Below are 25,102 nucleotides of genomic sequence, written 5' to 3'. Positions count from 1 at the left end.
TGCCTCCTTAATTGAAGATGCTCTCACCCGGAACCCTGCTATTCCGTTTCCTTCATCAGATGTGGGTACCACTCCTCTGTGTCCGTTGGGACTATTTGTGGTACCATTGCTTGAATTAGGACTACACTGGAGAAAACATGAGTCTAACGATGATAAGAATGGATAAATCTGTTGTGGTATAGTCATACAAAAATAGTTTCAGCAGTGACAATTGATGCATCTTAGGAATATATTGAACAATGAAAGCAAATCTTGGAAGAATACATACAGTATGATTTTATTAATATAAGTTCAACATAGGGGCGCCTGGGTGGCTCAGTGGGTTAAAGCCTCTGCCTTTGGCTCAGGTCATGATCCCAGGGTCCCGGGATCGAGCCCCACATCGGGCTCTCTGCTCAGCGGGGAGCCTGCTTCCCTTCCTCTCTCTGCCTGCCTCTCTGCCTCATTGTGATTTCTGTCTTTCAAATAAATAAATAAAATCTTTAAAAAATACACATGTTTAAGTTCAAGATATGTAAAGATAAAATATTATTTAGGGGTATGGCTGTATGTGGTAAAATTACAATGAGAAACAAGAGAATGTTGAAAACAAAACTCAGGATCGTAGTTAACTCAAAGGGAATAGGCGAGTGGATGGATTCTGCAGCAGAGAGAAAGGTAAAGGTCTTTTTTGTATGATGGGTGGTGGATAAAAGAGTGTTAGTTGTATTTCTTTGTTTCTTTTTTTTTCTATAGGAACATAAATAATAAGTAGCGTGTTTATTTGTCTGAATTAGATATACTGTGTTATTAAGTAAAGTGTTATAGCATAGTAGTGGACAAAGTACTGTCAGCAAACTTGGAAACTGGCCTCAGGAGTTTAGGTTTGAAGTGACATTCAATAGGAGATGTTCATGGGGCGCCTGGGTAGCTCAGTCGATTAAGTGGCTGCCTTCAGCTCAGGTCATGATTTCAGGGTCCTAGGGTCAAACCCCAGGTAGGGCTCCCCGGTCAGCAGAGAGCCTGCTTCCCCTTCTCCCTCTGCCTGCCACTCTGCCTACTTGTGCTCTCTATCTCTCTGTCAAATAAATAAATAAAGTATTTTTTTTTAAAGATTTTATTTATTTATTTGACAGACAGAGATCACAAGTAGGCAGAGAGGCAGGCAGAGAGAGGAGGAAGCAGACTCCCTGCTGAGCAGAGAGCCCGATGTGGGGCTCGATCCCGGGACCCTGGGATCATGACCTGAGCCGAAGGCAGAGGCTTTAACCCACTGAGCCACCCAGGCGCCCCTAAATAAATAAAGTATTTTAAAAAAATAGATGTTCATGAGTTCTGGATCAGAAAGTATTACCATGATATTTGCGGTTGTGATCATAAAACTAGACAGATATATTGTCTCTTAAGTATATAACTATAGTCATATTTTATTTTATATTATAAAACTATATATTATAGTCTAACTATAACCATATAATCTGCCTATCTAATTAACTGAAATAACTGAAAAAAGATACGTGTGCAAGAGAGAGGTATTAAAAATCTGTTGTAGAAGGCAAGGCATCAGCGTGATCCCTACCCTGAACTCTGATGGTTGCTATGGATACACAAAGGCAAAGGCAGTAGCTAGATCTGTTGCAGAGAAGCCAATGGCACACATTAGTATAAGATTCTGCAATTAAAGGGTTTTAAAAAATATTTTCTCTCGTTATCTAAGCAGACCAAGTGATGGGGTGAACAATGTGAGGGTAATTCTGGCCTGAATCTGCTAGTATTGCAGTGAAGAGATGAGAGTCACATGTGAGCTATGTAGTGGGTAATTACTCTGTTTTTCCGCTGCTATAGAAAAGAGCAAAATAAATTAGGTTTCTTATGCATCATTTCCAGTCCCTCCTGAAATTACTCCATCGTCTAACAGCTTTCTGCAATCATTTCTATGTTGAATAGGATCGCTACCCCAATTCTTAGGGGTTTATAAATCAGGGACCATTTAAAGCTTTCTACAATCTATATCAATTGATTCTTTTCTTAAGCTGTAGAGTGTAGAGAATCAATTCTTCTACTATATCGATGGAAACTTTGTGATTTGGATATTAGAGTTTCATCTAGTTTCTTGAAGTTTTCATTAGACTAACCTTAAAGGCTTTAGCCGCCTAAGTTTTCACATGCAGGCAGTAACTGAAAATCCCATTATTACTCTCTACAAACGGAAACCTTTATACCCCATGTTCAGTTTTCTGCTTTCAATAACACTGCAGTTGAGTTTGCTAGGGAACGAAAGAGTAAAAGAAAAACCAACCAAACAAACACAATGCACTGTTTTCAAACATGGAAAAAATCATTTAACTAAATGGATTTTCCACAATATGGCTTGGAGAGTTAGTCAGTGAATTATTCAACACATCTTTATTAAGCTCCCCTCATGTGCCAGCCTCTTTTCTAGTAGTTTGAGAGCCAGTAGTGAACAAAACAAAAACTGTCCTCAAGAAATTTCTATCCTATGAATGTGGTTAGTGAGTTAGGGGTGAAGGTAAGATTCTTTCTAGCCTTGATTTTGACAACCATCAGCAGAGTTAAAATGATGATATACATGATTCCATGTGGGCTATTTCAGTACTGCCTGCCATTCAGATCAGCCTTTTCCAATTAGCATCCCTCCTCTGTCTCAGCCTCTAGTGATTTTTTTTTTTAAGATTTATTTATTTACTTATTTGACAGAGATTACAAGTAGGCAGATAGGCAGGCAGAGAGAGAGGCTCCCCATTGAGCAGAGAGCCCGATGCGGGGCTCGATCCTAGGACCCTGGGATCATGACCTGAGCCGAAGGCAGAGGCTTTAACCCACTGAGCCACCCAGGCGCCCCTCTAGTGATTTTTCTTTCTGACTTTTTAAAAATTTATTTTTGTTTTGTTAAAGATTTTATTTATTTATTTATTTATTTATTTGAGAAAGTGAGAGAGCACAAGTAGAGGCGAAGGGCAGAGGGAGAGGGAGAAGCAGACTCTCTGCTGAGCAGGGAGCCCAATCTGGGCTTGATCCCAGAACCCTGAGATCATGACCTGAGCCAATGGTAGATGCTTAACCAACTGAGCCACCCAGGTGGCCTCTTAATGATTTTTTTTTTCAAAGATTTTATGTATTTATTTGAGAGAGCGTGTGTGTGAGCAAGAGAGCACAAGCACAGGGAGCAGCAGAGGAAGAGGGAGAAGCAAACTCCACGCTGAGCAAGGAGCCTAATGTGGGGCCTTACCCCAAGACGTTGGCATCATGACCCAAGCCCAAAGCAGATGCTTAACCAACTGAGCCACCCAGGCACCAACCCCCCTTTCTGATTTTTTAAAACAACGTTTGGGGCATCATTTATATATCATAAATTTTATCAGTTTTGAGTGCAAAATGAGTGAGTTTTTAAAATCAATTTTTAGTACATCATCATCATCTGATACTAGAACATTTTCATCATTCCCCCAAAGACTCCTTAAGCCCATCTCTCTTCCCACCCCTAGCCCTAGTTAGTCATTAGTCTGCTTTCTGCCTCAGTAAATTTTTTTTCTGAACATTTCATATAAATACAGTCATACCATACATGATTTTTTCCATCTAGCTCCTTCTACCTAGCGTGTTTTCGTGATTTATTCTCATTTTAGCATATATTAGTAGTTTGCTCCTTCTTATGGCTGAATAACATTATATTTTACGGATGTACCACTATTTGTTTATCCTTTCACCAGTTGATGTCCGTTTGGATTGTTTCCAACTTTTGGCTATTACAAATAGTGCTGTTAGGAAATCCACATGCAAATTTTCTGGAGTTTTTGAGGCATTTATTTATATACTATTTGGGGAGTCTTTTGGTTGTCATGTGTACTAATTGGGATGCTTGGAAATGGTAAAAGATATCATGCTATGCTATTCTTCCTTCTTTGCATGCTTCTAGATGCTGCTTGAATGCATATTACCAGTGACTGATTTATTGTTTCATAGGCTAAAGAATAAAAGAATGAATAAGAGTACTAAAGCAATTTCCACACACTATTAAAATAATCTAGGAAATGGCAGGCTTGAAGATGCAATCCTCTATATACTGTTTTAATGGAAACCAATTAGAATTTCTGGTCTGCTGGGTTCTACATTTGTATAGCTTCCTCAGATTCCTGAGGACAATTCCCTTAAGACACACTTTGGCTATTTACTGCTCAGATCTGGGAGGGGTAGGGTAGCAAAAGCAGGGTCTGGTAACGTATACTAATTTCTTTTACTGATCTATGCAAACCAACTAAAGAAGATCAATTTGTTAAGTTGAGAGTGCAACTTTGAGTTTTACAGGTTTAATTAAGACAGAGGATTTTCCTCTCATCTATCAGATTGTGCGAATGACTAGAATGAAATGGGCTGGATTGGGTATCCTTCCTTAGCGTGAATTCATTACAAGCTCATAGACTGAAAGGCAATGTTATTTCTGAGTAGTCCTAAATGGATTAATGGGTTACTCTATAGGAAATGGGAATCAATTAAATTTCTTTGTAGATGGAAACTAGACTTGGGGATGATACAGCATGTGAGCTCAGTGGCATGCATTCATGATCATCATGTCAGACTGTATGCAATTTGCCAAACACATTCAATAGAAATGTAAGAAACTCAAAAAGCTCATCAGTCCAGTCCTGTGAATAGAGAGATAAGTCAAGATAGATAAAGTTCTATGACATAGGAAGTTTTGCCCAGTAATGTGGGTGAGTATCATTAAACCATAGGATCTACATGAAATGCATACCGTTTCTACCCTCTGTTCCCCTCCCTACCTCCTCTGTAAAAGCTAATTGCAAATATTTGCATAAAATTACGAAGTTGTTACAATATAGGCCACAGGGAAAATCAGAAGGCACAGCAGAAGAAAGCTCTATGCCCCTTTGCCCATCTCCTCTCATACAGTGTGCCTGGGTGTACCGTGCGGAGTGAAAATACTTGACTAATAGCTAACATGTATTGAGTGATTTTTTTAAGTGCCCCACGCTATTTAATTGACTTATATAAAATGATTTACTTAAACTTTGACACAAATCAATAAATGAGGTGTCAATTACAGTTTGAGTGAGGAAAGAGAAGCACATTAAGTAACAGGTTCAGATCACACTGTAAGTGAAGAAGCCAGGATCCAGCCCCAAGCAGCTGGGGTTTATGTGTATAACCTGGATGCCGGCAGTGCATCATTTATCGTCCAGGTAACACGTCCTCTAGATGAGCTGAAATACATTGTACTTTTTTGTTGGAAATACCTTGGCTGTCAAGTATCAGACTCATGGGAAGACAGGAGTGTAAGAATACTTGATGTGATTTCTTGAGTTTAAGGGAAAAATTGTAGTTACATAACTTCATAGTAGTTAAGTCACCTGTACCTTTGTCATTTAAGTGGTTTAGTTAGCACAATTTGTATTAAGTTTAATTATCCTGGTGCTATTTCATTATTACTTTTATTATTAAGCATGTTGGTGTGGTAAGACCATACAACTTAAGTTTTATAATATCATTGCCCTTAAGAAACTCCTAATCTCGTGAGACTTCTGAGGAGCCTAGAGAAATGATTTTAAAGGACTCTGTGTTCCCAAAGAAAGTAAATGGGGGCACAGAAGGGTGAAAATACTGGTCTGAAGCTACATGGCCAGTTAGTTTTAGTGCCCGAACCCAGTTTATACTATCCTATAAATACAAAAAAATTTTTTTAAGTCATCTGTATTTCAAGGACCAAGATGTTACTTTTTCAGTATATTAGTTTGAGAGAATTGAAAGGATGAGTTTCAAAATTCATTGTCACCATTTGAACTTGTAGAGATCCTAGAAAGTTTGTATTTGCAGGTTTGCTTTATATTGATAATTCCAGTAAGAAGACTGCTGTCCCTCCGTCTAGTTTCTAGAAGAGTTTTTTTTCATACTAGATTCTGGCTGGGTTTTAGGAAACTGTGCCACTGGAGTTGTAACTAGAAATTGTCTACAACGCTGAATAAGAAATGTGCAAGCCTATTGGAGAATAGTAAACAAAGATGGGTGCTATCAACTGCTTGATTTCCTGTTAGATAGACTGGGAGGGACATTATATATAAAGGAAATTAACTTCATCTAGACGTGGTTACTATGGGATTTCCAAAGATTCTTAAACTTCTGCTTACGTAGATGCTGATGAGCAAGTAGTTTCTGATTCCTTGGTGAAAAGGCCATTCATGGTCAAGTCCCTTGTTAGTGAAACATAATTAAATGATCGTGTTTTTGCTTTTGATGGAGAACTCATTTAAAATATGTTGGCAAGGGCGCCTGGGTGGCTCAGTGGGTTAAAGCCTCTGCCTTCGGCTCAGGTCATAATCCCAGGGTCCTGGGATCGAGCCCCACATCGGGCTCTCTGCTCAACAGGGAGCCTGCTTCCTCCTCTCTCTCTCTCTCTCTCTCTCTCTCCCTCTCTCTGTTTGCCTCTCTGATTACTTGTGATCTCTGTCTGTCAAAAAAAAAAAAAAAATCTTAAAAAAAAAAAAACAAAATATCTTGGCAAGTTAAAGCAATGTTAGTTGCCTTACACAGAAGAAAAAATGATTGTTTACAATTCACTTTTTTTAAAAAAGATTTTATTTATTTATTTGACAGACAGAGATCACAAGCAGGCAGAGAGGCAGGCAGAGAGAGAGGGGGAAGCAGGCTCCCTACTGAGCGGAGAGTCCCTTGCGGGGCTCGATCCCAGGACCCTGAGATCATGACCTGAGCCGAAGGCAGAGGCTTTAACCCATTGAGCCACCCAGGTGCCCCTACAATTTACTTTTTTTTTTTTTTTTTTAGATTTTATTTATTTATTTGACAGACAGAAATCACAAGTAGGCAGAGAGGCAGGCAGAGAGAGAGGAGGAAGCAGGCTCCCTGCTGAGCAGAGAGCCCGATGTGGGGCTCGATCCCAGGGTCCTGGGATCATGATCTGAGCTGAAGGCAGAGGCTGTAACCCACTGAGCCACCCAGGTGCCCCTTACTTTTAAAAGTATTTTATCCAGGCGCCTGGGTGGCTCAGTGGGTTAAAGCCGCTGCCTTCGACTCAGGTCATGATCTCAGGGTCCTGAGATCGAGTCCCGCATCGGGCTCTTTGCTCGGCAGGGAGCCTGCTTCCCTCTCACTCTCTCTGCCTGCCTCTCTGCCTACTTGGGATCTCTCTCTGTCAAATAAATAAATAAAATCTTAAAAAAAAAAAAAGTATTTTATCCGTCCAAACTCAACAATGCTAATGTTTATCACCAGAGAAACACAATTAACTGAAGTCATTGGTTGGAGTTATTTTTAAATGGAGTCATTTCTTTATTTGAATCAAGATAAAATTCATGCTTGCTATTAAGTTATAGTAATTAAATTCCACATTTATCTGTGGCCATTAAAATTGTTCTCTTTCTACATGGAATCAGACTTGCTAAATTGTTTCAAAGATAAAGAAGAAGACCATAAAAAAAATACTGACAAATTAATGCTTTTATAATACCTATTCTCAGACCTTAAATTATTAAATATATAAATATTCTTCCCTTGTTTCCTGAATTTCATTTCATCTTAGCTCTGAAACTATTCTGAAAATTTATGGTATGTCATAAAGGGTTTGATAGACTTATAAATTTTATTTTATTTATTTTTATTATTGATGCCTTAGAAGCCAGTCGAATTACATATTTACATCTTTGGAATTCGAATTTTATAATCTAGATTTAATTAATGCATGGATGCTAGTGCTTCATGGGCAGTACTATCTGTTTGAATTGTTAGATTTTTCTGAATACTCTGAGGGGGCAGCTCTCCAATTAAGGCTTTATATATCTTATTAATTAGCTACTTTACAATAGATATCACCCAGGGAACTGTGTATTCCTGTAAGGCGTGATAAAGTTCGCTTGTTATGAAACAGGATTACAGGCTCTTTCCATTGTCTATGTTTCTCTTCCTCTGTTGCCCCTTTTATCTGAGTATGAACAAATTCAATAGCTATCCAGTAGCACCGTTAACTTCAATACTGAAGAACACAGGGCTTCAAGTGCAGCAAGTTACACTACAAGTGATTTGAATTTGGAGCTTTGGGCATATAATTATTTTGTAAGGTTCTACACATTACTTGCGTTAGGTATACTTTCTACAAAATGACGTGTATAGCATTTGCTCTCAAAGTTAAGGCATTACCGAAGAGGTGGCATTGGTATTTTATCTACAAGATCTTCCCATAACGAACGCCCTAAACATGCTTTCCTGTCTTTTGGTGGAAATTTCATGCTACCTAGAGCAAAAGCTTGATTCCAAGATAGTTGCCATTTCAAATACGTTTCCAGCCTTGCCAAAAGAAATCTGCTACAATGAGTTGAGCAAGAGGGAATCAAGGATTGTCACATGGCTCAAGCCTGCTTTCCAAATTGGCAAAGGCGCTACATATAACGCACTGCCCCTGCGGTGCTAAGCCTTGAAAGGTCCTTGAATTTAGACAAAAAGCAATTCATTGTGACTAGCTGGTGCATCAATAAGAGAAATGTCAGCAAATTCCTTCAACCACTCAGGAGTCGGGGTCAGGGTTGACGGGCAAGAGAACAAATACCTAGGAAATGCATGAAGCTTCTCAAGAAGAACTTTATAATCAATGAGTAAATCCTTAGATTTCCAAGAATAATGATAATCTTTTGTGAATCACCATTTAAGAATGCAATACAGAGATGGAATACCCTCTAATGTGTTCCGTCAAGCCAGCAATATTATAAATACCTTCTTAAGGTCCTTATCTTTCGTAAGAGCCCGAGTAATTTTATCATTCAAAGTCCCCTATTAAAATCTAAACGTATCAATATAGTGTCCAAGCAGAATACATTTTGAACATTCTTAAAACTATCTTGTAAATAATTTCATAAACATCACCCATTCGTGTTGGATTTCCAGTTCTACGTAGTTGTGACTTTTATTCCCATTGTAATTGTGTTGCTCTTTTAGGAAAGTGTCTCCAGCATGGGAAAGAAGGAATATGTTAAAATACTGCAAAAGTCTCCTTTCCTACGTCAGTTCCATTTCATTTGAAATTTCATTTTTCTGGGAGTGATTCCAGTGTGGAAGTTTCTCCTAGCAACTTAAAGTGGTCATGTTTCTCTATTCATTGTTATTTGTACCATTTTTCCAATGTGGTCTTTGAATTTTTAATTTAGTTTGGTTACACTTTGAATAGAATGTTTGCCCATCACATTCAAGGGCTTCACAATAAAGGCAAAGACAGAGGATATGTATCTGCCTAGAAAATAAATCATAGTGTTTGAAGAAAAAAAAGTATGATATCTATCAGAATTTAAACTCAAGAGAATCCTGTAACTCAGAACTTGTATCTCTGTGCAGAGAAACATGCACAGGCCTATTGTTGCCTGTCCATGTCACATAGCAAAAATATTTGTTGTCTACACTTGTAAAATGTAGGAGCATTTTTAAAGTTATATAATTGTACCCCAGATTCTTAACAGTATTTTGTTCTGCAGGGGAGATATGAGAGCCAAGATTTGGGGCATTGAATTTGTTAAAAATACTCTATTTTTTAAAAAGAAGGTTTTAATATATTTCTTGTAACATTAAAAGTTAATTTTAAAATAATGTCTTAAATGATTTTTTATACTAGATGTTCCAAAATTCCCAAAAGAAAAAATTGACCCTCTTGAAGTGGAGGAGGGAGATCCAATTGTCCTCCCGTGCAACCCTCCCAAAGGCCTCCCACCTTTACACATTTATTGGATGAATATTGGTAAGTAACATTCTGTTCCATCCATAGAATTTTAATCTCATGCATCATGTCCAATAATATAGGGAAACACAGATTAAAAATAATCTAAGATTATCAATGTGGGAAAAAAAGTGGAAAATTATCATTATGGAATGAAATAGATTTAAAAAATGATATCCATCTATATAGTGTATTCCAAGTTTTAAGTACTCTATTAAGGATATATGAGATATATATATATGTTAAACTGTTCTATTAAGGATATATAGAAAGCCCCTAAATATTTATCTTGATTTTATCATATCTGAAAGAGTAGAAGCTATTGAGATGGTAACATATGTCTATGAAGGAAATACTTTTTATATTCCAAACAACTTAGTCACCTTTGGAACATTACCTTTGGAATATCCTTGTCAAAGTTTGTTTGTGTTGCTAGCTTTATATTTCTATTATTATTACTATTATATTATATTTTCTATTTTAATAATGTTCTACTCACTACATATGACCACAGAAAAATTAGTGTTAACCTTAGTGTTTAATTTGCCAGAAAAAAGTTGTATTAACACTGAAGTTGACATTCCAGCTTCTTGTAAAGTCCTTCTAGCATATGCCTTCACTACTTGCCCTAAGTGTTTTCTCATTGTGATCCCTAGAGAAAAACGATAATATTTCTACAGTACTTGGAAGAAAGTGAAAGAAACTATTCTTAGCCACAGGCAAACATTCCAGAGTCCAGTCACCCTAGAACATTCCAGACTGTATTCAGGAAAGACAGATTAGTATCGCTCTCAGACACAACTTTTGGGGAGATCTGCTTGGACCAATTGGACCAGTTTGCAGATAAGCCAGTTTCAGATAAGCCAGTGCCAAAGTAGAGGCTTAGATGGTAAAGAGAGGTAGAATGTGCAGACTGGTTGTCCACCAGTGGGCCTCTTTGGTTAATGGTGGAAAGCACGCTCCCCGGTTTTTGTTTGTTTGTTTGTTTGTTTTTACTTCTCTTTCACTGTTCTTATTGTAAGACTAGACTTGTGAGGAATAGAGAGAACATGAAAAAGAAAACAAAATGAAATAATAGGAAAGAAAGGAAAATGAAGGAGGGGGATAGGCACAATAAAGGACAGTTGCCCCTATTAATGACAAGATGTTTCTTTCCAGAATTAGAACACATCGAACAAGATGAAAGAGTATACATGAGTCAAAAGGGAGATCTGTACTTTGCGAACGTGGAAGAAAAAGACAGTCGGAATGATTACTGTTGCTTTGCTGCATTTCCAAGATTGAGGACTATTGTGCAGAAAATGCCAATGAAACTAACAGTTAACAGTTGTAAGTCCAAATAATTTATCGTTCCATCGTGAATGCTGAATACAAATGTGCCTGTAATTTCATTCTGGCTGAAGCCAGTTAAAGCTGGGTTGATATTTTCCGCCATTGTTTAGTTCAACTCTAGAGACTTCATCCAGATGAAAGAGACATCTGCAGCTGCACATCTACAGTAGCTCTGTCTCTCGGAGCCAGAAAATCAAATCTCAATTCACAGTACAAGTATATTTCATTTGACGTCTGCAGGATCTGGTCTTGGCAGTGGGTGAAATACACAGCAATCTTCCATGGTTTCTGAAGCAAGTCTCAGGCTTTGGTGCATTGTGGTCTTGAATAACCAGCAGGCCACCAATGTGGAAGAAAACGAGAGTCACAAATAAAATGAATGAATATTATAATTTTTATCACATCCAGCTTTGTCGTCCTTCCCAAACTGGCAAAGTTACGGGAATCGCTTCTCTTCCCTCCTTGATTCTGCCGATGCCAGTCTGGGCTCCCAACTGGGAAAAAGTCATTAGTGGGAGAAAGAACTGTCTAAGATTCAAAGGGCAGAGATAATCCCTGACAGTTTACTGACTGAATAATTGGCTCTCGTAGAGTCGCAACTTGGCATTACCATTCCATTGTCTAATTTGATTCATGTTTTTTTCCATTGTTACATGTAGATACGCTATGCCAGGACTTCACTATAACATCCCTGTTGGCAGCCTCCATTCTCTATAACAGAGCTGTAATTTGTGTCCACGCAACCTGGATTCATCTGTGATAGTTCAAGATTGAGCTCATCATAATTTTTTTACCGAATAGATCCCCAAAAATGATGTTCTAGTGAAGCATGGTTATATCTCATTTTGTAATCTTTCTAGGAGAAAACTATGACTTTTCATTCATTATTGATATCAGCATCTACCATTATGTTTGTGAGTTTTTTCTTTCATTTTTTTTTATTTCAGTAAGGCATGCTAATGACTCAAGTTCATCCACAGAAATTGGTTCCAAGGGTAAGTCGATCACATGAAGAGTGCTGGCATTTATTTTTGCCTTTTGTAGCTCACTGTCATCTCAATATAAATTTTTCCTTTAGTATCTTCATGAGTATATTAAAATACTAATATTTTTATAAAGGAAACCCCTGAGCATAGAGCTAATACCCCCTCCTTCCTTAAATATGTGCAAAAGAGTGATATTTATAAGTTCATCACTTTGTAAATATATATAATATAATTCATATAGATAAATACACATATACTCGCATATATATGTGCATAATTTTTAATGGGGTAATTATTTTGCCTCTCCCAAAATGTCTGCCATGGTTAGTGACATTTTGATTGATAGCTGTTACGTGCGGAAAGGAAAAAGAAATGGTTGAGAATCAATAGAAGTAGCGAAATACTAGATTTAAGAAAGTCAAATGGTTATTTTTCAAATAAAACTTTTCAGAATACTTAACATGGGACTGTCCATTGTAACTCTGAGAAAGGATACAGTCTGCAACATTTTCCAAACTCATTTGTCTGTGAAATATTTCATCACCCCTCCCAGAACATCTACTAGAACTAGTGTTTTATGGAAGATGCTTGAGTAAACCTGAATTCTGTAGTAAACTAGTTCTCCACAATGAGAAGAATCCTTTACTTGAATGCAACACATGTTCTTTATACTACTGGAACCATGGGCTTCGTCTAGATATTTGGTACACCGGCAACACCAGAAGGTCTGAATGAGGGCTCTTTTGGGGGCACCCTCAGTTTGACGGTGGACTGATTAAGTATATGTCCCCACCTGCATTATCATAGAGGTTGATAACTCAGTCATGTATATTGTATCACTCAGTGAAAAATAATTACATAGAATGTTCAAAAGCTATTTTTCGATAAACACGTGTAAGGAAGCTGTCACATGTGAACACTGCTACCAGTGCCCTTCATTTCTCTTACTCTGAATGTCAGCTGTTTACACTTTCCACATCATATCAAATCCCACTGACATTGGATGGCCGTGGGGGGGAAATTTCTGTGAACATTTGGAAATGCTTTTAAAATTTACATTGAAAATGGCAGTCCTCATTTGTCATTGTGTTTGCAAAGTACTCTTGAGAAGTGACAAATGGGATGATTCCATATGTAGTTAGAGTGCTTGCTAATCATTTCCTACAACAGTGTTCTCTTTGAGGGGCTGAGACTGTAAACAGAGTCACCTTAAAGAGCTGGGTGACTTCATGGATGCGTGGGTTTCACCACAGACTTCCGGAATCAGAATTTCTAGGAGCAAAGCCTAGGGAGCGGTCTTACAACAAGAATCTTACCAAAGACTTAGGTGCATTAAACTAAATAAAAGTACATACACAGCCATTAAACATGGCCAGGTATGATTAAAGTACGCAATATAAAATCATAGACTATCAGTTAACGTTTAAGGGCTTTCTTCAAGGAACTAATTATCTTGAACTTCTGGAATTTAAAGATGTGGTTTCAATCACAACCTTCTTAAAACTTGGGACTCCACTAAGTTAATGCATCTGAGGGACAACCCATGCTTCATGGTAGGAATGAGTCTGTTTAAATGGTGATATATTAAAAGTGTGTCTATGTATATATACATAGGTACAGCTAGGTGTATGTATGTCAGTATGTTTTGAGGAAGATTTAGTGCCATGGGATTTTAATGCTTTTAGTCTGGAAGAAGTATGTGATTTTTCTTTTCCGTGTTATAGCCAATTCGATCAAGCAAAGGAAACCCAGACTGCTGTTGCCTCCTCCTGAACGTGGCAGCGAATCGTCTGTTACCATCCTCAAAGGGGACACCCTGCTGCTGGAGTGTTTTGCGGAAGGCCTGTGAGTAACTTGACCCCTGTTCGTGACTTTGTCCATCCATGTCTGTGAAGAAGAATGCCTCAGTTAAGCAGTTAATCCTAGATACACATTTTTAAATGATTTCTTTTAAAAAAAAATTCTGTTACTACATTTCTGGAGGAAGCAATTTGCACTTCACTCTACAGATTTCAGGCTGTGACTGGGATTGATTTATAATTAGATTGTTCTGTCAGTTTGTGATAGTGTGAATGGAGGTGACAGTGACAACATTCTCCTTACCTAAGTTGGTGGGGAGATGCCATCCTTAGAGCTCGAGGTTTTGAGTGATCAGCCTCCTATTGCCGCTGGGTTTTTGTCTCTCTGCTATCACGTTTGTCCCCCTCCTTGTTATGCAATGAGCTCTGATTCCTTTTCAGGTTCCTCAGAGGCTTATCTTTTATTTCATCCTGTTGCCCTTTGCGCACAAGGACGTCTGGACCATATAATTTTAGAGAGCTTCACCCAATAATATAGTTAACTCAGCTTTTTCGTATGTGAAAAATCAGGGCGTGCTTCCAAATCCTCCAAAAAATACCTAAGGACATTTCAGTGGGTCATCTCTTAAAATTGTGACATTGGTTGAATAAGTATCCTAAGCCTATGCAAATAAGGGCCATCTTATTTAATTCCAAGTCACGAAAGGTTGCCTTTTTCCTGCCACCCTCCCTCTATGCTTACCACTGCACGTCCATGGCTACCATTGGGAGTACCGGGAAAATACATCCCACCATCCCAGTACCTGAGTTTACATAATTAGCTTGTAAGCTCAGACCTTCTTTTGGCTGGGCACCTGGTTAGTGAAGTAGAACTTGAAATTTTAAAAATTGTAGTCATTCATAATTCATCATATGTTCTGAATGGGTGATTTTAAATCGGTTTTTGAAGAAAAAGAGTCAATCGTTTTGCAGCCCCTAAGCTTTGCAAATGTCTCTTCCATCCAGCAAAGACACTGCAGGTTGCAGGGCACCTGGGTGGCTCAATTGGTTCAGCGTCCGACTTACGATTTCAGCTCAGGTCGTGACCTCAGGGTCGTGAGATTGAATCCCATGTAGGGTTCTATGCTCAGTGAGAAGTCAGCTTGGGGTTCTCTTTCTCTCTCTCTCCCACTGACCCTTCCCCACTACGTGTGCATTCTCTCTCATATAATAAATAAATAAATCTTTTTTAAAAAAGAGGGTGGTATGTGAGCTTATGTATTTGTGATTGCCAAAGTGTATTTGATGTCAACTAGTTAGATAGGCCTTGTGGCCCACAGCCTCTGTTCTAGAAGTTTAGTCTCTCTATTATGTGAGGAGATGAAAGCCTCAGGTTCAGTGTGAATCATGATGGTAACCACCTGCTCTGTTGTTGTTATTCATAGATGTTTACAGCAGCAGTAGCAACTTAGTTCTTTCAGGATCTGTCACTATTCTTGGTTGACGCTTTGGGCAGGGTGAACATTTCAGGAATTCTTTCTTTTTTTCTTATTTCCCACAAATGCCATAATTTACCTCTTGAGTTGGCTGGGAACTGCACGGATTTTCAAAATAACAGAAATGCTCTCATGTGCTTTTTGGAAAATGCAGTGTCGTGAAGTAATATAGAAAAAGAATATGGACATAAATATCTGTGTCCTCAGGACAGGATGATTCCTGATGGATTGTCAAAGAGTTTTCATCTGAACTGGCTTCATCTTACTCACATTGGGTTTGTGTTGAATAATCTATCTTACCTGGTTCTCTTTCAGATTTTACATTGTAAAATTGTTACAGTTCTTTAAAATGGTTTTCTAGGAAGTTTTTAAACCTTTAGTATTCTGTAGTAGCAAGTCGTTATAACGAGGACATTATACTCTTTATTATGTATCAGGTGCTCTGTTTTGCGCTTTACCTGCATTAGCTCATTTTATCCTCACCACATTTCGGGGCTACTGTTATTCCCATTTGCAGTTTAGGTAAATGAAGCCCCGAGGCTGGAATTCACGTCTTCAAGCTCAGCATAAAGTGGAGCTGGAACTCCATTCTTTCTGCCTCCAGACCTTAAACTACCTCTAAATTTAATGCGTTTCCCTATATTTCAACCAAATGAACTGTCCATTCAGTTAAGGGAAAGGGGTTGGGTGGGGCCACAGAGCATGGTGGTGTTTTCTGAATCGGAAGAGGCCTGCAGTAGATATTTCAGTAAATGGTTAGTCACAATGAAAATGTTGACACTATTAATTAAAACGGGAAAAACTAAATAGGGTTTCGATTCCACAGAATCTGTGAAGAAGGCAGAAATGTTGAACAGTTAAAGTGACACTGTGAATCTCCTTTGGAAGAAGAGGCAGTGAGTGGAAAGCACACGTTCATGTGCCAGTTCACACTCACTCTCACCCCAGAAAAGCTGCCTTAGGATTAGAGGGGGATATGGTCGCTTCCCTCTGGCAATCATTGGGCTCACACTGTTTCTTCTCTCTCTCACCTCTCTGTTTTGTAAATTCATAAGCTAGGTGTGATTCTATTGCAAGATGCTACATTGTAAAAATGTAGGAACTGTAAGGAAGTGTACAAACAAAAATTGGCGGGACAAGGACCTGAACAAAAATTTGAGATTATGAGATAGTGCAAGTTTGTATATTAAAAGGGATTAAGCACTATATTTTCCCTCAAAATCTCATGGCTTGGGGTGCCTGGGTGGTTCAGTGGGTTAAACCTCTGCCTTCAACTCAGGTCATGATCTCAGGGTCCTGGGATCGAGCCCTGCATCAGGCTCTCTGCTTTGCAAGGAGCCTGCTTCCCCCCCTCTCTGCCTACCTATGGTCTTTATCTCTCTCTCTCTCTCTGTCAAATAAATAAATAAAATCTTTAAAAAAAAATCTCATCGCTCAAATACTGTTAGTAAATGTACCTTAAATTTATAAAAAAGGGGAAAGAAAAAAATTTTGACAAGAATATTACTGGACATCCTTGGAATGGGATAGATGTGTCCCTAGATAAATGAAGTCTCATGTTCACCTGATTCTTAAAATCATTTTATTCTGTTCTTTCAAGAGATAGATATAGAGAATTAGACTAGTTTTTGAGGACTGGCCAAAAAAAAAAAAAAAAAATTCCTGCAGAAAGTGAGATGCTTTCACTACTGAAGCCAGGACTCAAGGAAAAACTGGTTTGGAGGAACCAAGGTCCAGAGCAGCCTTTAACTTGGCAAACTGCCATTTTGACAGATGGCATGGAAAGCAAGCACTTAAGAGTCTTGAGCTCTGCATCCTGTTAGGTGGTGTGCTCAGGAAGCCGGCAGCTAATATCCTCTCCCAGCTGCCCGTCTGAGCTTCATTGCTGTTCCCCTCAGAAGTGTGCCCCGTGCTCTCAGCCTGGGCAGATACAAAGTAGTGGTTCAGCATCTGAGTGGCAGGTAAGCACTTGAGCCTTGAGTGGAGGAGGGGAAGAGGGTAAATGTGTGTAAACTAAAGGACCTACATATTTACCTCCAGTGTATGTTTTTGCATGATAACGGGATTATTTTAACTGTTGCCTGATCAATACATTCTGAGATAAATGACAGACAATATGAGGTAATTGTTCAGTTATCAACTAATAGCTAAGTAATTTGGCTTCCAGCACATATTCCAAGAATACACAATTACGAAGGAAAAGGGGATGGAAAAAGCACAAATATAATAAAACACAGTGATAGAAAGGACAAGTTTAGTATTGGACAGACTTAAGTTCTAACATGTTATTCATTACCCTAGTGACTTTAAGCAAATTAATTAACCTCCTGGAGCTTCAGAATCCTCACTGGTAAAGTGATGATAATAATGCCCATCTTTAGAACATATCAATGTCTTGTGACTATTAATAATAAAAAAACAGAGTGAGGAAGGAAAGGCAGCATCATTAAAAATAGCAAAATAAAGTTTATTCCATTCACGTAGCCCAACTAGAGAGGAGAAATAAAAACATGATCAGTTAAAATCAGCCATCAGTGCTTTCCACATAATTTTTTTTTGAAGATTTTATTTTTTTGAGAGAGAAAGAGAGACAGAGCAAGTGGTAGGAGGGGTAGAGGGAGAGAAAGAATCTCAAGCAGATTCCCTGCTAAGTGTGGACCATGTCAGGGGGCTCGATCCCACGACCCTGAGATCATGACCTGAGGTGAAACCAAGAGTTGGCAGCTTAACCCACTGAGCCACCCAGACAACCCTCCTCATAGTTTTTGAATCACAGTAGTCATAGATGGCACCTGTTGGGTCCCCCAATAATGGGTCCGTGATTAAAGGAGTGAGACTGATACAAAGCGAAGGTCAAGCAAAACTTTATTTCGCACCATGCATCAAGAATCAAACTGGCGGTCAAACAGACTGGTCGGGGCCGCCCCTTACAGAGAGGGTGACCCTTCTCTGTTTCACAGACTAGCTTTTATAGAGCAAAGGCCATGTGGTTGGGCCTGGCCACACACAGGTGGCCAATGAAGTTGTAACACACAGAGAAAGCTGCACAGTCATGGTAGGTGACCAACTGAATTATAATTTACCCTAGTAGACATTTGAACCAGCCTATCACCTTGGTCAGAATTGGTGCCCAAAAGGTGCCCAAAGGGCGGGGCCCATAGTCCTTGGTAGCTAGGAGACAGTATGTGCCCACAGTGATTGAATACCTCCACCTGGCCTGACCCACCCTTGTATTTGGACTTTGTTACCTGGGACTGGTTTCTGGGACTTGTATTTAAGTAAGTTGCCCAGTCAATTTAAGTTTTACTGCATAAACAACAAAATGGCAGTTCAACCGGGGTGGGGCTGCTCTGGCTAAATAGCCCCTTACATTCCCCCCTTTTCTTTGGAGATTAGTCAAATCTTTTACTTTTTTCAGCCAGTTCTATGTCCCTTTTTAATGGCTGCCAGACTGTTTTAATGACTCCAGTGTGATTTACCCAGAAACAGCATTTCTCTCTTAGGGCTACGCAGAGCCCCCCCTTATTCTAGAAATAGTATGTCAAGCCCTAATTGTCTATATTTCCCACCTACATTTTAACAATAGGAGCAACAATGAACTCAATGAACTAATTGTTTCCGAGTCTTAGCTTTTAGTCCACAATCGGCGGGGTCCATCAGCAGCGGCATCCATCTCTAGGGGGCGTCCTCATCCTTGGCTGGTTTGACGTGACCTGCGCGAATCCAGGTCCCGATGCCTTCTACTTTTAATGCCGTGGGGGTGGTGAGGATGACAGTAAACGGTTCCTTCCAGCGAGGCTCCAAGTTTCCCACGTGGTGGCAGCATATCCAAACAAGCCCCCAGGTTGGTAAGGATGTGGCTCCACATCCTTACCTGTCTCTGTCTCAGTGAGGGCAGTCCGGATCCCTGCGTGGGCTCTTTTAAGACAGACTGTAATGCCTGCAGTGATCTTGGCCATCTGTAGTGCCTTGGTGAGTGCAATCAGCTCCGCTTTTTCTGCCGAGGTTCCGTGTGGCAGGGCTGTCGTCCAGAGTTACTGCTCGGGAGAAACCACTGCAGCTCTCGCATACCTCTTTCCATCGACCATGTAGCTACTCCCATCTGTGAACAGAGTCATCTCCGCATCCGGGAGGGGAGTGTCTCTAAGATCCAGCCTTATTCCTGCGACCCGAGTTAGGACCTCCCCGCACTCATGTGGGTGCTCAGCCAGCACCTCTGGTAGCAACGTGGCTGGATTTAGCACCGCCGGAGGCTGGGAGGTCGCTTTTGGTTCGTTGAGGAGGGCCTGATACCCCGTCACTCGGGCGTTTGTCATCCACCGGTCTGGTGGAGTCCGGAGAACGCCCTCGATAGCATGGGTGGTGGTCAAGATGAGATTTTGACCCAAAGTCAGTTTGCTTGCATCCTTGACCAGGAAGGCCGTGGCAGCAATTATGCAGAGGCAAGGGGAACCCAGCCGCTACTGATCTAGTTTTTTGCTAAGATAGGCTACTAGCCTTTGCCAAGGCCCCAGAGTCTGAGTCAAAACTCCCTTGGCCACCCCTGCCTTTTCATCCACATACAAGTGGAAGGACTTGGTAACATCTGCGATGGCCAATGCTGGGGCACTCAGTAAAGCTGTTTGTAAGATTCCTCCCTTTGCCAGTTCATAGAGAGGTTGGGCTATCTCCGCGAACTGCGGTATCCACAGCCTACAGTAGCCCACCGTCCCAAGAAACTCCCTCTTGGAGATCAAAGCCTAAATAAGTGGTGTGGCTCTGGCAAAGCCATACTTTCGTTGCTGACACCTGATTCCCTTTTCCTGCAGAGTCTGTAAGAGAGCTCTTATACCCCGCAAGCATGTCCCATAGTCCTCAGCGGCTGTTTCCACTATTCCCACTAACTCAGTCAGATTCTTCCTTTCAAATCCTTTAATTTTCTGAAGTTTCCTCCTTATATCTGGGGCTGACTGGCAAAGAAAAGATCGTCTACACTAGTTATTGTGCAACTTCTCTGAAGTTTACCTCAAGTTACCTAGCTTAGGTAAACAAACATTTAAAGACAACCAAATCTAGAATTTAACATCCATAAAGGTGTGTTATTAAAACACAGTTTTTCTCTCTAAGATAACCCTCATTTCCAGAGATAGTCAAATCAGGACTAATTCATTTGAAAAACAAGTCCAGTTTTAACAAACTTGGCCTAACTATTTACATAAGCTCAGCAAGAACAGTAAGTGATCATATAGATCTTTTAGAATCTGCTTTGCTGGAACTTTTTATAAGGAATCTCTAGGTTGAACTTTTAGTAGCCTCTCCGGGCCAGAAGCCAAGTCACGTACTTGCCATCAGACATGCCTGCAATACCTGTCAAATTGGGCAAATTACTCTTCCTGAAGTCCTGCCCCTCCCAGGGAGTGACATTCTTTACTCACCTGGTGAGGCTGCCGGGAACTCTGTAAGCAAGGTATCAGGCCAACAGTTCCAAAGGGCTTTACGGCTCCAGGTTTTATAAAGTCAACCTTAGTTCCTTTAAACTGCCTGGTCATATCTGAGTCTTTTCAAATATGACATTCCAGTCAAAGCCTTGGTAAAATAACCAGTTTCCAATGGTGTCCTGTTACAAGGAGAACAGATTCTTATTGAACTTATGCAAATGACTGATTGCCACGGAAGAAAGAATACTTACTGAGACCTTTTGGTTTCAGAGGGTTCAGATAGAAAAGTTGGAATGCCTTGATACGTTTACAAATGAATACTTTTACATCTCTGTAAGTTACAGATAACTTAAGAAAAGGTTTCCCTAGTCTGGAGGGGCAAACATTACAGAACCAGTCACATTAAGAGACACAACATTACACCCTTCCAGTTCATCTAGTCCCGTGTTACTAATTCTGGTTTAGTCTGAATGCAGCTTTTACTTCTGGAAATTCTTACCCATTTCAGTTCCAGGATTTTAACATATCAAAGACCTGTATTTGTCCTGAAAGTCTCCTATATGAATTTCCTTTAGGGCGGAATCCATCTTACAAGAGAATTAAAACAATTACAAATGAAAAAACTCAGAATAGATATGGTTAAATATCAAGTGATGACCCTTATCAAAACATTAAAACTTTAGGAAATGTATAGAACCTTTAGAGTAGTTACAGCATTTACCCAAATGTAACCCAAGGTGTATCATTGTTTTAGCAGTACTCCCTGAGTAACTTAGCATATCAAGGAAAAGCCTTATGAGTCAAAGAGCTCTCATTTACAACTCTGGGCAGGCAAAGAGAAAACCATTTACATTTTTTTTTTTAACAGATCAATTAACTAAGAAAACTTTGCCCTTTTAAACAGAGAGAAAACCAGCTTTTTTATACCAATGTCCTTCCTTTTTTTTTACCAATGTCCTTCCTTTTTTTTTATTCTTAAGCATGCAGTCTTAAGATAGTGAGTTTATGGGGTTTCCCTCCCATCGTGAATGTTGTCGCAGACAAAGGGAGGGGAATCTTTCAGATGCTGTCCTGCTCTCGTCCCTCATGGGAACTTAGGAGCGTCTTAGCTAAGGTCTGTCTGTATAAGCCTCAGACCAGGCTACTCCATGGAGTAGATGACCGTTATGCCATATGACGCCCCGCGAGACTCAGGGTGCAGCCCGCTCAGACTCCGTGGCTGAAGCGGGGGAGCCATACAGACACATTCACATAGTCAGGCACTCTTCAGATTCAAACGGTTTGGACACCCCACTCTGGGTATCCCTGGCTAATGGGAGGTGATCAGTCTCCCCTTCCATTCTTTAGGAATGGAACTAGCTCAGACAGTGGCCATGGGGCTGTTTTTCTTTCTTTCTTATTCGAACAGGATCAGGCACTAGTCTTTTTCTCTCTTTTTACATATCTCCTACTTTTCTACATACAGAGTTGCTTCACTTATTTCCATCAGTCTTAGTTACACTTAGCAGAATTTTGTATTCTTAGAAATACTTAACCTCTACTGAAGACTAAATATAAACCAATTATGAACTGTTACAACAGAATTCTTTGAAGGCAAATTTATGAATCAGTTAAGCACAAAACATGTTTACCAACAGATTTCAAAAGCACAAACCTAGTTCCAGCAACCAGCGCTCTAGCATTTTATCCCATTTGGTTTAAAGTTTCAGGTTACCAAAGACTTTGAAAGCTACTTTAACAATTACCCCATTAAAACTTTGAGACAGACAATTAACCATCAGTTTAGTCATCTCTTTGCTAATAGATTTCAACAGATTTTAATACAGATTTTAACAGATTTTAACAAATAGCATGAGCTTATTTGATCTTAAGTAAAAAAAATTGTGAAGTTTCACATTTACTACTGTTAACTCAAAAGACATGTTTATCCTAATTAACCCAACAAACTTAATTAGGTCAAATACTGATTTGCATTCCACCTGGGCCCACTCTGCTTTGAGTGTTTACCTGAGACCAGGGTGGGAAGATCCGGAGTGGGGGCTGTTAGGTCCAGGTCTTCTTGTTTCCCAGCAGTGAAGAAAAGAACAAAGTGCCACCAGAGGGCAGAGAAAAGGTTCCCAGGTCTAGAGCTCATCAGCTCCAGGAGAGGAGCAGATGCCACGCTTTCCTGCCAGCAAGCGGGAGGGGCTAGGCAGTCCACGTCAGGCCAGAGAGGGCAAGGAATGTCCCCAAAACAAAGTTTGTTTTGGCAGCTGCTTGGGAATATTCCTTAAAGTCTCTGTCTCGAGTTAGACTAACCACAGTTGGCTCCAGTTATAACCATTAACACACGAAATGAGTGAGGGAAAAGCCCCACATCTATTAGGAGGAACAGAGAGATGAAAGTCAAGAGTCCCCTTACTCTCTGCTTGCCCCATTCCTTCAAACACAACAAACAACACAACAGACTACAAAAAGACAAAGACAACCGCAAACCCAGCGGCCCTCACCCAGAGCCTGCTGCTGGTGGGGGTTTCCTCAGCCCCCTAGGAATGAACAACAAAACAGGCAACAAAAAGACACGACAAGAACAACTGCAGACCCAGTGGCCCTCACCCAGAGCCTGCTGCTGGTGGGGGTTTTCTCGGCCCCCTACAGATGCTTGCCAGTGGGGTTTTCTTGGTCCCCTAGAGATGAGCCACACAGACCCAGACCCAGTGGCCCTCACCCAGAGCCTGCCACTGGTGGGGGTTTTCTTGGTCCCCTAGAGACGAGCCACACAGACCCAGACCCAGCAGGCCTCACCCACAGCCTGCCACTGGTGGGGGTTTTCTCAGCCCCCTACAGATGCTCACCAGTGGGGATTTTCTTGGTCCCCTAGAGACGAGCCACACAGACCCAGACCCAGCGGGCCTCATCCAGAGCCTGCCGCTGGTGGGGGTTTTCTTGGGCCCCTGACCACCTGGGTACTTGGACCCCTAGGCGATCTACCAGAAGAGGGATGGGGCATCCCCGCATCCACTCCAGCCCTGGGGAGCATGGCTGCATCCAGCTTTTCCCCGGTGGGCCATACCTGGTGCTCCGCAACCAGACAGACATACAGGATCCCGAGATCTTACCTCTGGAGGCTTTTCCCAGAAATTCTGATGCTGGCTCAGTTCTCGTCATTTAATCCCGGACGAGCCCCCAATGTTGGGTCCCCAGTGTTGGGTCCCCCAACAATGGGTCCGTGATTAAAGGAGCAAGACTGATACAAAGCGAAGGTCAAGCAAAACTTTATTTCGCGCCATGCATCAAGAATCAAACTGACCATCAAACAGACGGTCGGGGCCGCCCCTTACAGAGAGGGTGACCCTTCTGTTTCAAAGACTAGCTTTTATAGAGCAAAGGCCATGTGGTTGGGCCTGGCCACGCACAGATGGCCAATGAAGTTGTAACACACAGAGAAAGCTGCACAGTCATGGTAGGTGACCAACTGAATTATAATTTACCCTAGTAGACATTTGAACCAGCCTATCACCTTGGTCAGAATTGGCGCCCAAAAGGTGCCCAAAGGGTGGGGCCCATAGTCCTTGGTAGCTAGGAGACAGTATGCGCCCACAGTGATTGAATACCTCCACCTGGCCTGACCCACCCTTGTATTTGGACTTTGTTACCTGGGACTGGTTTCTGGGACTTGTATTTAAGTAAGTTGCCCAGTCAATTTAAGTTTTACTGCATAAACAACAAAATGGCAGTTCAACCGGGGTGGGGCCGCTCTGGCTAAATAGGCCCTTACAGCCCCCATTCTCCACTTGTCTAGTTTTCGTGAACTGGGATTTTTCTTAAACCCAGCTGGCTTGATTCCGCACTTCTGTTTTCCTCCCTAAAGTGGAGAAAGTTATGCTCTTGATGTGTGACAAGTTCAGTTTGGTTTTAGTTTTGTTTTGTTTTTGCTTTTTTGGGTTTGTTTTGATCAGGTGATCTCATCTTTCTAAGCAAAGGAGATGTGGTCCATTCCCTCTTTGCTCCCTCAGCAGAGGGAGAAAGCCACCTGGGTGGCCGTGTCTGTGCAGAGCCCACCTGGACCTAAAACAGGCTGTTCGAGGTCCAGCGAACACATTTGGCTGTCTCATCAGAGCCGTGTTCTCCACTGTCAGCTTCATTAGGTTTAAGAGGATATCATGGCTTTCCTCTGCTTACTGTTGGGTCCTACTTTATCTTGTCTTTCAAACTCATACAGGGAAGAGGGCAGTGATTATTATCCACTTCAGATCCCCCACAAGGAGATTTCACATTTGAAGTATATCTTGTAAATATTGAAAATTTGAAAAATACCTTATGTTATTTCTGTGAGTCCAATTATCCACCCTTTAATCTAGCCGCACCTATTCAGCTATTGTAAGTA

The 25,102-nt window shown here is 40.7% G+C and overlaps 1 protein-coding gene across 1 annotated transcript in view; it reads left to right on the top strand.

Moving 5' to 3' along the window:
• Positions 1-25,102, top strand: part of CHL1 (cell adhesion molecule L1 like) — a 167,174-nt gene that overhangs the window by 91,269 nt on the left and 50,803 nt on the right. Inside the window, exons 5-8 of the mRNA XM_080826350.1 lie at positions 9,626-9,748; positions 10,886-11,056; positions 12,007-12,054; positions 13,770-13,890. Of these exons, the coding sequence (XP_080682476.1) occupies positions 9,626-9,748; positions 10,886-11,056; positions 12,007-12,054; positions 13,770-13,890 (463 nt within the window). The remainder of the gene's footprint in view (positions 1-9,625; positions 9,749-10,885; positions 11,057-12,006; positions 12,055-13,769; positions 13,891-25,102) is intronic.

The sequence above is a fragment of the Martes martes genome, assembly GCF_963455335.1.
Source record: "Martes martes genome assembly, chromosome: 1".
NCBI classification, from domain to species: domain Eukaryota; kingdom Metazoa; phylum Chordata; class Mammalia; order Carnivora; family Mustelidae; genus Martes; species Martes martes.
The sequence above is the reverse complement of the archived record's forward strand: the minus strand, read 5'-3'. Positions and strand labels throughout refer to the sequence as shown.